General features: G+C 41.5%; 1 protein-coding gene across 20 annotated transcripts in view; it reads right to left on the reverse strand.

Annotated features, from left to right (window-relative positions):
- Positions 1-14,865, reverse strand: part of LIMCH1 (LIM and calponin homology domains 1) — a 349,030-nt gene that overhangs the window by 60,298 nt on the left and 273,867 nt on the right. For 13 of the 20 annotated variants that reach the window (XM_023224619.2, XM_023224618.2, XM_023224614.2 and 10 more), the window contains one exon: positions 645-680. The exons of 6 other annotated variants lie outside the window; for them this stretch is intronic. In XM_023224619.2, coding sequence (XP_023080387.1) covers positions 645-680 — 36 coding nt within the window. Of the gene's footprint in view, positions 1-644; positions 681-6,051; positions 6,313-6,774; positions 6,884-6,992; positions 7,112-8,368; positions 8,699-10,115; positions 10,359-12,847; positions 13,151-14,865 lie in introns of all 20 variants that reach the window. One more of the 20 variants, XM_023224612.1, reaches the window with a different exon arrangement.

Below are 14,865 nucleotides of genomic sequence, written 5' to 3' on the forward strand. Positions count from 1 at the left end.
TTTGAATGTGAAGTATGGGATAAGGAATGAACCTCTGCTTGGTTGAGTGAAAACCAAGCAGCAGGGAGGGGAAGGGCCAGTCATGTCTTAGATCCTTGGCCCCTTGCTAAGCCATGGAACTTGAGCAAAACTCCGATGTTTTGGTTTCAAGCATCCCACAGTTTATATGACTCCAACCTGGGAGGAACTTGGGCTTCTGAATCTATAATTAGTGGTTTGGGATTTATTTTCTTAGTTAAAAAACGAGACTATTGGAATGACTACTTCGTTGTTAACTCTAAGCCCCAACATATCAAGAATTAAGTGCAAAACTCAGAATACCCTTTAAATAATTCTATGGTTCAGAAGGGGTACCAATGTTCAAACTATAACAAGAACAACAACTTTAACATGCCCAGTATATGAAAAGCAAATGTTAAGTTTCAAGCAGCAGCTTCGTATTAGAATCATGCTTAAGTTGCTTTTTCATTCATCTTTCCTGCCCAGAACGTATGCTCTGCATTCCAACTTCAAGAGCTTTGCTGCACAAGTCAGCTAACTATTCAGTTCACTTGCATCAGTTGCATTTCAATTAGTGGTAAGTACTGGAAGCATGCAGTTTAGGCTAGTAATTAATGTAATCCTACAAATACAAGGCAACTTACTCTGCGTCATCAGACACAGGAGTTCTCGGACCGTATCTATAAGATCAAATACAAAATTAGAGGACTGGTGGAGTTGAAAGTGAATGCTGTAAACAAGCTGGAAATAAAAACTGCTGGTGAAATACATGTGTGCCAAACCTTTTTTGCTGAGATACTGAAAGAGAAGTGGCATTATACAATTAGCAATATTCATTGACTGCTGAAAATCAAAGACAAGTCTTGATGTTTCTAAAAAATGCAAAATTTATCTCAAAACCCAGAAGAGAAATGAAAATAATCCCCACACTACCCAAAAAGAAAGAATCTCTTCAATATAAACACAGGAAGGCTTAGGTGCAATCCACAATGTTTAGAGAAGGCAGCTTAGAAAACAAACATGTATTACCGTCATTCACAAACAGTTCAACTTTTTGTGCCTTTATGTTCAGCAGTAATGGGCTGTAATGGACACCCACTGTACAAGTGCACCCTTACTGACCCTGTCCCTGATATGTTAATGCATTTGCACAAATAACATCAAAGCAGTTTTCTGAAAGTTAACCAGAACCCCAATCAGTGCCTTCCACGTGCATTTGACAGAAACCACAATTCCTAGAAAACTGGTAGTTTTAATCAAAACCAGACTTGGATGATATTCCATAACTTGAAAAACTAAAGTTTTTTTCTAATCTTTTATATTCTCCTGATAATTTAAATCCATAAAGTTGTACCCTCTGCAATAGTCACTTGAAGTCTAAATGAGTCTAAAGCAAAAAGACTAAATTAGAAAAATATTAGAACATTACAAGACATATTTCAAGCACATTTAAAGAAACAAAACAAAACAAAAAAACAACACAGCTCCAACAAATGCCTGTCTCTTCAGCAAAGGTAAATTTTAAGGGTCAGTTCTTACCTATACCCTGAAAAGCTCCTCCTTTCTGCAATTCTGATGGTGGACAAAGAATAGTAAAGAAAATACATTCTGCTTCCGGTTTCCAATAAATTACATTTTGGAGTCAGCAGCAAAAATTACCTGGTCCCATGATCAGTTTCACAATAGTTTACAGGAAAAGGGTAATTTCTAAACATCTCTTCCTGCAATCTTAGAGAAAACACCCCAGAATGCATGAGTGTACACACACATACCCCCTTTTCTCTTATGCTTTTATCATTCTAGAATAATGTACATTCAATGATAATTATTTAATTCACAGTGAAGGCAACCATACCAGTGCAAAACCCCAAATCTCTGTTGAAAAGGCCAAAAACAAGACAAGGAAAGGGTTTGTGAATGTTTTTCTTCTGGGAATAAGACTCATCTTCTCCTTCTCCAGGGTATCAGAAGGTGCTTCAGTTGAACCTAATATTCTCAATTTTCCAAAACACTACTACATTAAAGCAGATTCTTTCACGTCAAGAGAGAGTGGGCTGGGTGTAGTGGCTCATGCTTGTAATCCCAGCACTTGGGAGGCCAAGGCAGGCAGATCGCTTGAGCTCAGGAGTTCAAGACCAGCCTGGGCACATGGTGAAGCCTTGTCTCTACCAATAACACAAAAAATTAGCTGGGCGTGGTGGAGCACGCCTGTGGTCCCAGCTACTCTGGAGGATGAGGCAGGAGAATTACTTGAGCTGGGGAGGCGGAGGTTGCAGAGATCATGCCACTGCACTCCAGCCCAGGTGACGACAGAGTGAGACTCTGATGGAAAGGGAAGGGGAAGAGGAAGGGAAGAAAGGGCAACATTAATTCTGAAGACTAGGTGTTTCCCAGTTAATAAATAGGCCTATTGGGATAAATGTATTCGAACATAGTGTTTCCTAAGTTATCTGTGGAAGAGAGCAGAGAATTTCTTCCCAATGGATGGTTAATCAAGAATCTATTAATAGTTGCTATGTGTTTTTGTGTTTCAATTTGAATATTTTAATTAACATTTCATTGAAGTATAAGATACATACAGAAAGTGCACATACCACACATATACTTCGATGAATTTTCACAAACTGAACATATGCATAGATTAGTGTTGAGTGTTTTGTACTATGTAAACAGACTCAAATAGTATGTACTCTTGAGTTTGGCTTCTTTAGCACATTTTGTGAGTTTTTCAACTATGTTGTTGCATGTAGGATATATCTGAATTTAAATTATTGCTACACAAAGTAATTAACAGTATTTCGTGGACATCTCTACCAATAAATGTAGATCTATACCAAAATGTAAGCCCCACAGGAGCAGACATTTTTCTGTTTGGGTTCCCTGAACAGTGGTCAGACTAGTCAATAAGTATTTATTAAATACTTATCAGGTGCTCAAGAAATTGAAAAGAATAGCCCAGTTTCCGAAGATAACCTTCATTTATCTCTTTACTATGTACTGCGTGTTTAAAGAATTTCCTGTGAGACTAATATATTAGCTTTAAAAGGGCACCAACTTAAGCAGAATTGCCTTTGCTGGCAAGGGGAAGATAATCAGAGCTGAGGTGTCAAGTGACTTTCCCAATCATCCTACAAGAGATCAAAAAGTAAAGGCAAGTTAGCAAAAAAAAAAAAAAAAAAAGTAATAAAGTGTTCTTTTTAATGCAAAGTACGTGAGTCAATAGGTTATGAGGTACAAAGTTGGCCACACATGTCATAGTTGACAGAAACATCCTACAAAAAAAGAAAGTCAATAAAGTTTAATTTTGAGGCCAAGCATGGCAGCTCATGCCTATAATCCCAACACTTGGGAGGCTGAAGTGGGAGGATCACTTGAGCCCAGGAGTTCAAGACCAGCCTGGGCAATATAGTGAGACTGTCTCTACAAAAGAAAAACAAACAAACAAACAAACAAAAATTAGCCAGGTCTAGTGGTGTACACCTATGGTCCCAGCTACCTGGGAGGCTGAGGTGGGAGGATTGCTTGAGCCTGGAAGGTACATGCTGCAGTGAACTGTGATCACACTAGCTTGGGTGATGGAGTGAGATTTTGTCTCAAAAAAGTAAATAAATAAATAAATAAAATAAAGTTTACTTTCGAGGGTAGGGGTAGGTAGAAAGATAAAGGGAATAGCCTATGTACCCATTGCCTGTATTTATGTAACTTTTACTACTAATAAAGCATTTCAGAATCAATAATTTGATAGTTATCTATTTCTATATCATGAACTAGCATTAGCTTAAAGTGTTTTTACTGCTCATCTAAGATCACCCCCCAGCACCCAGCACAGTGCTTTACACATAGTGATTATTACTCAATAAACACTTGTTGAAAGGAAACGTGCATCCCCGTGGTGTTTGCTGGCTCAATCACACAGTATGTCACATAGTTCACCTGACCATTCCTCTTTGTATTCAGAGTAACCACCCATTCCTATGTGAAAATAAAGAGGATGCTTTCCCAAATCACAAAGAAAGTGACAGGCCAGGTGCAGCGGCTCAAGCCTGTAATCCCGGGACTTTGGGAGGCTGATGCGGGTGGATCATTTGAGGTCAGGAGTTCCAGACCAGCCTGGCCAACACAGCAAAACCCCATCTCTACTAAAAATGCAAAAATTAGCTGGGTATGGTGGTGGGCGCCTATAATCCCAGCTATTCAGGAGGCTGAGGCATGAGAATCACTTGAACGGGCAGAGTTTTCAGTGAGATGAGATCAGGCCCTGCACTCCCGTCTAGGCAACAAAGCAAGACTCCATCTCAAAAAAAAAAATTAATAAATAAAAAGCGACAGAATTCCTCAGGCTTCCACAGTCCCCTCTAGTTACTTGTGTAGGCATCATGCTGGAGAGGGATGGTGCGTTTCCACTCCGATAGAGCTGAGTTTGGATCTTGGCTTTGTAGGTACCAGCTGTGGACATGTGGACCTCGGTTTCCTAATTGCAAAACGCAGATGGAAATTCTTCCTCTCGAAGGTGGTATGAGGAATAAGTGAACAGGAGAGCACGTAAATATATCCAGTAGGCAGTCTCTAGGCCTCACCTCCTTCTTTCCTTCCATTCTACCTTACTTTACAGAAGCCTGCGGACCCAGGGTCAAGTCCACGGCATCTGGAAAGTGAGTAACTGTGGAGGACCAGCTTCACCACTCTGTTCCTCTGTCTCCCCAGCCCTAACAAGCTCGGGAATCATGTGCGATCCACTCATGTAGCTTTTCTCTACATCAGTCTTCTTATTTGTGAAATGGAGCTAACATAGATTCCTTCAACCTACCTGTGAATTCCCAGGACAAGGTGAGCTTGAGGGAGCAGACATAGAGGAAACGCTATAAAGAAATCTGTGGTTGTAAAACACAAATATTACTTCTGCTCCCTGAAAACAGTGCTAGGCTCCATTACCGTTTTATTCAGAAGAATGTAAAATATAGATTAAATTCAGATGATCAAGATGGCTAGGGTATTGATTTTTTTAAAAATCTGGAGAGATTACCTACTGTTCTCCTTGCCTCCCACTTTGCCTTCTCTCCCACTGCCATCAGGGTCCTTGGAAAAGCAGAACTCCATTGCTTCCTATTTTATGGTGAGCTTATAAATTATGCAAAGCTCTCCTCACTTCTTTGCCCTACATTGGTAGGCTGACCACACATTTAACAAAAATGTATCACTTTTTTTTTTTTTTTTTTTTTGAGACGGAGTCTCGCTCTGTGGCCCAGGCTGGAGTGCAGTGGCCGGATCTCAGCTCACTGCAAGCTCCGCCTCCCGGGTTTACGCCATTCTCCTGCCTCAGCCTCCCGAGTAGCTGGGACTACAGGCGCCCGCCACCTCGCCTGGCTAGTTTTTTGTATTTTTTAGTAGAGATGGGGTTTCACCGTGTTAGCCAGGATGGTCTTGATCTCCTGACCTCGTGATCCGCCCGTCTCGGCCTCCCAAAGTGCTGGGATTACAGGCTTGAGCCACCGCGCCCGGCCTGTATCACTTTTATTAAATGGCAAGAGAGGTTTTAACATATAGGACCCTAAACTGGAACAGGAACCCCAGGATAATTATTTCCTTACTCATCATCAAGTCATGGTTGACTCTAAGTCAAGTCAGAGCATGGAATAGAAATCCTACCTCCAGAAGGCAATGAGTGTTTGCTAATGTGGAAAAATTAATATAATTACAACTTTTATAAATGTACTAATTGTCTTTGGACCTGGAATCAGAGTGAAATCAAGCAAATCAGAAAGAAGTTCAACCCTTTTACCCAACTATGTGAGCTAGAAAGAAATAAAATAATTTCCCATTTATTCAGTCCACCAGTCAGAAAAAAATGTTTAACAGGTAAATTCACCACTGAATTACACCTGCTTACATGCAAAAAGAGGAAAACATTCTTGGCAGATGAGGCCAATTTTAATCATTCTGTTTCTGCTAGCAACAGCAGGTAAGTGGCACTGAAGTGCCATAATGCATTAAGAACACACTGAAAGCTCAGACTGAAGAAACAGTCACAAGAGCACAGAATAACCTTCTGACCTCTGATCTTTCATGGGTAGACCCTTGGAAGATTCTTCCGCATCCTGTTGCTTTGCAAATGGAACCGGAAGGAACTGGTTTGGGTTGGATCCAGTGTGTCTAAGGGATATCCCAGTTCTCCTGGCCATCATGTCGTCTTTTCGTGAATCATCCAACTTTCGCTGACCTTTCAGTCCACTGCCACTCCAGGCAGGAGCTATCATCTTCTCCAACTTCTCTTCTGTCCCTGAGGCCTCACACTCAGAGGCCAGAGGACACGCCCTAGGGCAACATTCAGTCCAGCCAGTCAAAGGTCACTTACTGCTAAAGATATTTTCAGTAGCATCACTCACTGGCGTTAATTCAAGACAGAAGAAGCCAGCGTCCCTGGAGGCAGCAGCACACAGAGCAGCTGAGCAGGAAATCTCCCTTTTGAATACTGTGACCCTCTGTCATGCAGCTGATACTCACACAGGAATGGGGGTCCCTTTCTGGTTTTCATGAGTCCTGAGAATGAAATTTGGCCAGTACTCAGCCACATGCAAAGGCTAAAATCTCTACCCAGAGCGGGCACCAGAAGCAGAACTCTGATCTTGGGATGAGCACACTCTTTTATTGACTTTACTCCACGCTCTATCAGTCGCCAAGTGCAGACTGTGACTTTAAGCTGTTTTTTTGGGAACACGACAGCCACACACAGCAGGGGCAACACACCACGGAGCGGAGCGCAGGCAAGATGCTCACAGTGGCTGGCTGCTCTCCTCTGATCTTTCTGCCTTTGACAGTCTCTCAGAATCTCTTGGAGCGCTTTCCGTTTCTTCTTTGCCATCCTGTGGCAGCTGTTTGGATGTAACTAAAGCCAGAGAGGACAGTTTCACTCCTAGGAAAGAATTCACACCAGAGGCCCTGACCCCACCTGTCCTCCTTCACCTCCCGGGAAGGCAGGAAAAACTGCTCCTCACCTTCCTCTATCCCCCTCGAGCACTCGCCCAGACCGCAGCCCCACTCTTCCTGAGACTCCGGCACGGGAGCCAGCCACGAGGCTCTTCTGTAATAGTCACCTTGGCCAGAATTCACTGTTCTGCAGACGACCAAGTAGCATTGGTGGCAAGAGAGGAGAGGAACAAGGGTTACAAAAGAAGACAAGGAAAGTCCTTGGGACTGAAAGATGAGTAAGAGAAGAATGTGGCTGCTCTCATTCGTAAGGCTGGTTAGTAAGGATGATAATCAGATTGAGATAATGGAATGTGAACTCTGGCTAGGGCCTATGAAGGTCAAACAAGGCTGGCGTGACTTTGTCACCGCAAGACTGAATGATGGGCCTCTCAGGATTCAAGGCCTCGAGGATGTATTTCTTATTAATTTCCTACCCCCTTCTCCCCACCTCAGATCCCCACCATCCTCTGAAACCTCAACTCTTTATTTTGGGTGTTTACAGCCTTCTCTCTTCTATGGTGTCACCCCAGGTCTGGAACCAAAGAAACCCTTCTATAGGTCATAGGCCACCCATCATTTCCTTTGGATTTCAAGGGCAAGATACAAAGAAGAATGCTATGAACACTTCCTCCTGCTACGGAGAGCCTCACTTTGCTCCTGCCGCACAGAGGGAATGGAGGTTCCCAGGGCAATCCAGTTTTACACATGTCCTGTATGTGCTTCCTACCAGCCCACAGAACCAAATCCCCAAAAGAGGGCTTGGGAACTCAAAACTGGGTGGCCTCCAGGGAGAATAAGAACTGGGACAGGCCTATAAGGTGTTCTTCCCTCACACATTTGGATGGCGATTCATCCAAGGAAAGTCTTGACTTACAGAAACCCCCAAAGAGGAGTTTTAAGACTCCTGATTTATTATATAATTTTAAAAAGTGGGAGAGGAAGGAGACCTTTACTTTTTTAATACGTCTACTTAGATGTCCAAAACGTGAACTCATGATACTAATAACTTTTTCTTCCTCTCTCTAACGGATAGGAAAGAGAAAGGTTATACATAAGCCCAGGAAACCCTAGTGATATCATTAAAACATTCCATTTAGCTCATTCAGTATTTTCAACTAATAAAATAGTACTGGATGCAGCTGAGGGAAAAGGGGTCATTTGCCAAGATTATTGGCATTCCCAGGCAGCGATTCTGGTGACAACAGAATCAAAATGGATGCCTGCCATTTAACTTCACACACATGTCTTCCCCAGGCGGACCCACTAACCTTACTTCTCTGCTATGCACAGTCTGTTAAAACTATGTCATCTCCAGGGGTTTGTATAACATACTTCAGCAAACTCTTTAAAAGCGGCAGCGACTCCCATGCAGCTATCCTTGCACATGTATGGCAAAAAATACCTGCAGTCATTTTGTGGATTAAGCATTTGGTGCCCCTTTAAGCTGGAAGTGGCCGCTGAGACAGGAGACACAGAGCCCGTTTGAATCTTGCTGCCATGACAGATGACTTCTTCTTCATCCTCTCTAGGCCCAGCCTTGCCAATGCTAAGCCGCTTCCATTTCTGCTGATCTATCTCCGTCACTGGCCCAAAGTGCACAAACTTTTGCCTGGGGCTGGAAGCTTTCTTAGAGGCCCTTGCTTTGCGGTTGGCAAGGTCATCATGAATGGCAGTTTCTGCTTTAATTTCTGGGAAAGGCTCAGAAGCACAGATGTGCTGAACATCTCCATCCCTAGTCAAAACCAGAAATAAGTTCTAAAAATGTCTAAGTACAAAGCAATAAGACGTTTTTTTAAAAAAAAAGCAACTAGAAGTAGTTGCCCCCCCCCCCCCCCATCAGTGAGTTCAGCATCCCACTGACAGGATTCAACCAACCTCAATGGAAATTATTTGGGAGAAAAATATTCCACAAATTTTCAAAAAGCAAAACTTGAATTTGCCATGCACTAAGTACTACATTGAATCCACATGAATAAAGTGATGTGAAAGCACTGTGTTAGGTATACATGTATAAGGTATGCTTATGTTAATGTAGCTATTATCAGTAATCTACAGATAATTTAAAGTATATGGGAGGATGTGCACAGGTTATATGCAAACGAAATATATATCGTTTCATACAAGGGACTTGAGCCTCTAAGAATTTTGGTATCCAAGAGGAATTCTAGAATCAAGCACGGATACCGAGGGAAGACTATATGAAAAATATTTTTAAGGCTACAGCAGAACTGCTTTTTCATTAACACTCAAATGAAGAAATGATCATTGTCTTGCCCAGAAATGATCATTACCTTGTCTTTAAGCTTCCATAGCTTTCAAAACATCAATTCTAATATCTCTAACATCATAAATAAGGGCATAAGAAAATCTTAGGTACTGTGGAATAATTAAAATTATTTGAAAGTCAAGTTTAAATTATTTACAGTAAACAAGTCTATCAAAATAAATAACCATTCTTGGAAAGGTGGCTGGGTGAAAAAGAGAATGTTTTCTCTCCATGTGGTTTGTAACTTTTGGTATTAATAAATTCACCTCATGCTGAATATGCTGAGCTCCAGGAGCTCTGTGACGTGAGAGGCACTTTTTCAAGCCATCAAAATAAGAAATGATATAAGGGGTCTGCATGGTGGCTCATGCCTGTAATCCCAGCACTTTGGGAGGCTGATATGGAAGGATCACTTGAGCCCTAGGAGCCCTAGGTGTTCAAGACCAGCCTCAGCAACATAGCAAGACCCCATCTCTATTTAAAAAAAAAAAGTTAATTAATTAAAATTTTGGCCAGGTGCCATCGCTCATGCCTGTAATCCCAAGACTTTGGGAAGCTGAGGTGGGAGGATCCCTTGAGCCCAGGAGTTCAAGATCAGCATGGGCAGCATAGTGAGACCTTGTCTCTACAAAAAATCAAAAGATTAAGCAGGCATGGTGGCATGGGCCTGTAGTCCCAGCTACTCAAGAGGCTGAGGGAGAGGACTGCTTGAGCCCAGGAATCGAGGGTACAGTGAGCTGTGATCAAGCCACTGTATTCCAGCCTGGGCAATAGAGCAAGACCCTGACAGAAAAAAAAAAAAAGACACAAATATAAGCATTTCATGCCTTCAAAACGAAATACCGTTACTGCTAGGGGGAAACTGGGGGGAAGCATGACACACCTCGCTTTTCCTGACACTTTGAGTCTCTCCCATGTCTCCAAGTCGGCTTCTGTTATGTTGGAGAGTGTAATGAAGCTCGGGGGCTCACGGTGAGGGGCAAGGCTGCCCTGAATTCTCCGCTGGGCCAGGTCGTCCTTGTGACGATCTGGCACCTTCCTGAGTCCTCCTTCCACAGGTTCACTTTCCTGAGCCCTCATGTTACAGGTCACTATCGACTTCATCTCTTCTGTGTGGCCCTGGTTTCTGTCCATTTGATCCAGGCCCCCACACCAATGGAAAAATCAAGTTCAAGGAAGGGGAGCAGACAAAGAGAATGTCAAGCATGGAAACTCACAGGCTGAGGACAGAACAAAATGATGGAAATGCTTTTCCCTTTCTCAAAAATGGAATCGATGGGAGCTGTGATGACTTTCGTCTATATCACCCTTATTATAATTCTGAATGAGACAGAGGTTTTTTTCCCCCTTCCAGATGATAGTCTCAACTACAGTTTAGGAAGAGAAGCCATGCCTGCTGAAAGATTACTAATGGTAATGAGATTTTGGTTGGATGGTAATGATGCCCAATTCTCACACTATTCAAGTTACTGTAATGAATTCAGGTTTTCTGATTGAATCCCTTAGCCCTCTTGGAATGTTTTTTACTGCACTAGTAAAATGTTCGTAATGAGCTCTGCATGATCCAAATTCTAGGATTAGTTTGGAGATAGCTGGAACGTTGTTCACATATTAAATATCTCAAACCTAAACCGACAGCTGCCAGAAAGTACATCTAAGTCAATTCTGAACATAAAGTTTCAACGTTTAAACTCACCGTCTGCTTCATGGCATTAGTCGGGTTTGGCTGAGGCAAACTTGAAAAGCAGAGGGTAGTCTTCTTTACCTGGATTGACAGGGTCAATACCCACTTGTTTCTTGTGTTAATAACCGTTCACCTTTATTGATGCTAAAATTGATATTTTCAATTGTTCTCCTATGAAGTGAACACTATCTGGCTAATGTTGACAAAACTGTGATTTAAACGAAAGCTGTGGCATTTATATATATAAATATTCCATTAAAAGTCTATTTCTAACTAAATATCCTTCTTGGGATAGAAAAATCTCAAAAAATACATAAATAGAGCCTATTAATTTTCCCACAAAATATATCATTCAAGCTGGAAAATCAGGAGGTAGTCTTTTGTTACCTCGATGATTTGGCATGCTTTCAGAGCCCACAAAAACAGAACGGCTACAGAATTTTCTTAGTTTGAGGAAGGAGATGAAGGAAGAGCATAGCAAACAGGCACTAGGGACCTTTTTTTTTTTTTTTTTTAAATAAGTTCTTTGATGCTATCTAGAGAGGTCAAGGGCTGCTTCAGACCCAGAACTGTGTCCACAAACACAGAGTCAGGTGACAACAGACAAATGTAGCTGGAAATATCAGGAATTAAATTTACATGGAGGAGAAAGGAAAAAAGGGAGATACAAAGGTTAGTCCTTTTCCTGACTCAAATTGCTGATTGCCATCAATATGCCTTGATGTTAGTCAGTTATCCAAAAGTCTTTGTTTCACTTGCACAACTGATCCCTCCCACAAGGCCCTCCAAAAATGGTTTGTTACAAGGCCTGCCAACTGCAATGGCAAAGACCAAGGGCCTCCTGAAGCTATAATGTGTCCTGTAAAGAAATGATGCCAGATTTTCTCTTATCTAATCCCTGTTCTATATCCAGGTATCTCTCATGGGTTTTTGTATCTGGTACTTCCTAAGAAAAATAAAAAAGATCAACTACTCCACTGAGCTCAACAACTCTGCCCAAAGAACAATTTTAATTGTCTAAAGCACAGCAGAAATAATTATATACTAAGTTCAACAGGCTTAAAAACCTCTAAAGTGATGGGCAAAAAGATGACAATGCAATAATGTAGATGCTATCTCTAGCTGATTTTGATATAAGGAAAAATACACGAATGACTAACTCTGCAGGATGAAATTCAGCAAGTGGGCACCCTAAATGAAATCATATCTCCCTCTTAGGACAAAAATCACTGGTCAAATTCCATCTTACTATAATTTTCCTTTCCCCAATTCACTCCAACATGTATTAAGAGGATGGGGAAAATGTTGGCAGAACGAAACTGGCCCGAAAACAATTTCTATGACAGAACATATAGAAGTATATTATAAGTTTGAGAAGTGTTTTTGATTGGAAATATTCATTATCATTTGTCTAGGTGATGCTGCTGGTGTGAGAGAAGAAAGAACAAGGCTCATTTTTCTTCTTTCCAACATCTAAATGGAGCCAATAAGAGAGAAGCGCTTTTAGCACTTTTCTGCTTCCTTTGAATGGACTGGAGCAGCTGTGAGAGGTGGCTGTTCTCTGATAGGCAATAGTACATGTCTGTTTTTGCTAATAATGCCAACTGATGACACCAGCACCCATATGTGGTGATGAGTCCTGATTCAGCACATCTACACACTGGAATTCAATGTTTCTTTGGCAAATTCAGCCCATTTTGGACATAGACACTCTACTGTCTGCCATCTGCATTTAGTGGAGATTGAATATCTAAAGTTCCGCTTCAAAATAAACCCCCATTACAAAGTACATATAATTGAGGGGCTGGAAAGAGGAACTGGAGGGGGTACAATACAAATTAACTTCACTTAATTATGTCCTCTCTCCCTGTCTCTCTTTCATAGACACACACACACACACACACACACACACACACACACACTACGCACACCTTTTATATTCTAGACTTCTTTTTTTTGAGATTCCCTTTGAGAGTTGTTTGCTGCCATCTGATTTCTCTGCCCCTTTCTTTGGATAAGGGCCATAGAGGAGTTGATTTAATGGCACCATTGGCTTGGTTTGGTTCATCCTTGCTCTCCTTGCAGCAAAGTCATCCTTCTCAAGATCAGGCAGTCGACACACAACTTCACCTTCTGCCTCTGAATCGTTGCCATGTTGGTGGGTCAGGAAAGAGTTTTCTTTGTGAAGGACAGTATCACGAATAGCTTCTTTCTCTTCACTTAACTGTTTTTGACTAATAGGGGAAAATTAAATGGGACTCCACATGTGATCTGACAAAAAACATTAAATCCCCGTCTCTAGACAGACAACTGTGTTGTTAGTGAAAAGTCTTCTCGATATTGTTAGTTCAAATGGCATCTGTTCATTATTTCAGTCCAGAGTTGCAGCATAGTTAGGGTGGGTTTTAAAACCTTGAATTTAGCCAGACACTAGCAATACTAAAAATTCATTTAATTTTCAGGGCTTCCATCAGCAACAGAAAGGCAGGATCCTAAATGGCTCTGAAAGGGACAGTGCAGATTCTTTGCATGAACTTGGGGAAAAATGGGAAGCTTTTTGTTACTGTTCTTTTATCTTTAACACATTAGTACCCCGTAGACACTTAATTTGTTTTTGACTGACAGGGCAAAAAATTGAGCCACCAAGAAACTGATTTGGGGGAAAACAAATGAATGCAGCTGTGTGACACCACACCTAGAATGTGTAACAGATTACAAAATGTAAGGAATTCTTTCTTCAGGGCTGAGCTAACCTGAAACATCTGGGATAGTTTACGACCACTCATAGGATGGTCTTAAACTATTCCATTCCCATGGTCCTCCACTCCCAGGAAGCTTATCATACCCTGCACCTTTCCATCAGCAACCCTTTCTTCCCTCTTCCATCCTCCTGTCTCTCCACCTCCCAACTCTTCTTTTTCTTTTTTTCAAGAGACAGGGTCTTGTTCTGTCACCCAGGCTGGAATGCAGCAGTGCAATCAGAGCTCTCATACCCTAATTTAGGAGCAGATCTTCTGCTTGAACCCCTGAAGTCCAAAGAGCAACATTCTTTCCACTTTTGGACAAACCAAACAGTCCTGGGCTCCAACCTCCCCCAGCTTGGGCAGATTTTTTTGGAATAAAATATTCATGTTTATGCAAATGGTCCTGCCAATTTGCGATGCCAATTTGAGCAGGGAGAATCTGGTCCCTTGTGCATCTTGTGAACCCAGCCAGGCTGCAAATTCCCTTGGGTGTTTATTTTTAGGCTATTTATGCCCAGTGTGGCAAGACTCATTTCAAAGGATCTCAATTTAGATATATGGACTTAAAAAAATAGATAAAAAAAAGAGGGTGAAGAAAGTTTTCATACCATTGGCTATCTGAAGACACTCCCCACCCACTTGAAAAACTGTCACAGTGACTGATTTTCCACTAATTGCTTGAGTCTTTTAAGTTCAGAGCTTCAAGGCACATTCATGGAGAGCAAAACATAATGATACAAGTTTTGAGCTGGCCCTGTTGGCCTTGAAATAATCAATAATATGTATAAGGTAGATATGTAGGATTGTATTCACAGGCATCTAGGTATCAAAATATTTAAATGACTTCTATAATGTGCTTTTATTTTTCTTTGAAGGACCTTAAGAGCAGTTTTTTGTGAAACTTGGGTCTGTTTTACTTTATTTTTCAGTAACTACAACTCTTAGTAGCTAGAACATTCCAGATACACTAACTTTCATGACAACCCTGCAAAATAGGAATTATGATGCCCACTTTGCAGAAGAGAATATTAAGGTCTCTAATTCAAGCCATCTGAACTCAGGTAAATTAATTGAAGTATACTCAAGAGGCAGGCCCAGGCTGTCTGGATTTATATTCATGAGGAGGTTTGGCACTTTTATTTCATCCAAGTCACTCATAGATGAGTGACTTCTATGAGTAGCTTTGGGAAGAAGGAGTTGCTTTG

Source organism: Piliocolobus tephrosceles, chromosome 3, assembly GCF_002776525.5.
Source record: "Piliocolobus tephrosceles isolate RC106 chromosome 3, ASM277652v3, whole genome shotgun sequence".
In the NCBI taxonomy this organism is placed as follows: domain Eukaryota; kingdom Metazoa; phylum Chordata; class Mammalia; order Primates; family Cercopithecidae; genus Piliocolobus; species Piliocolobus tephrosceles.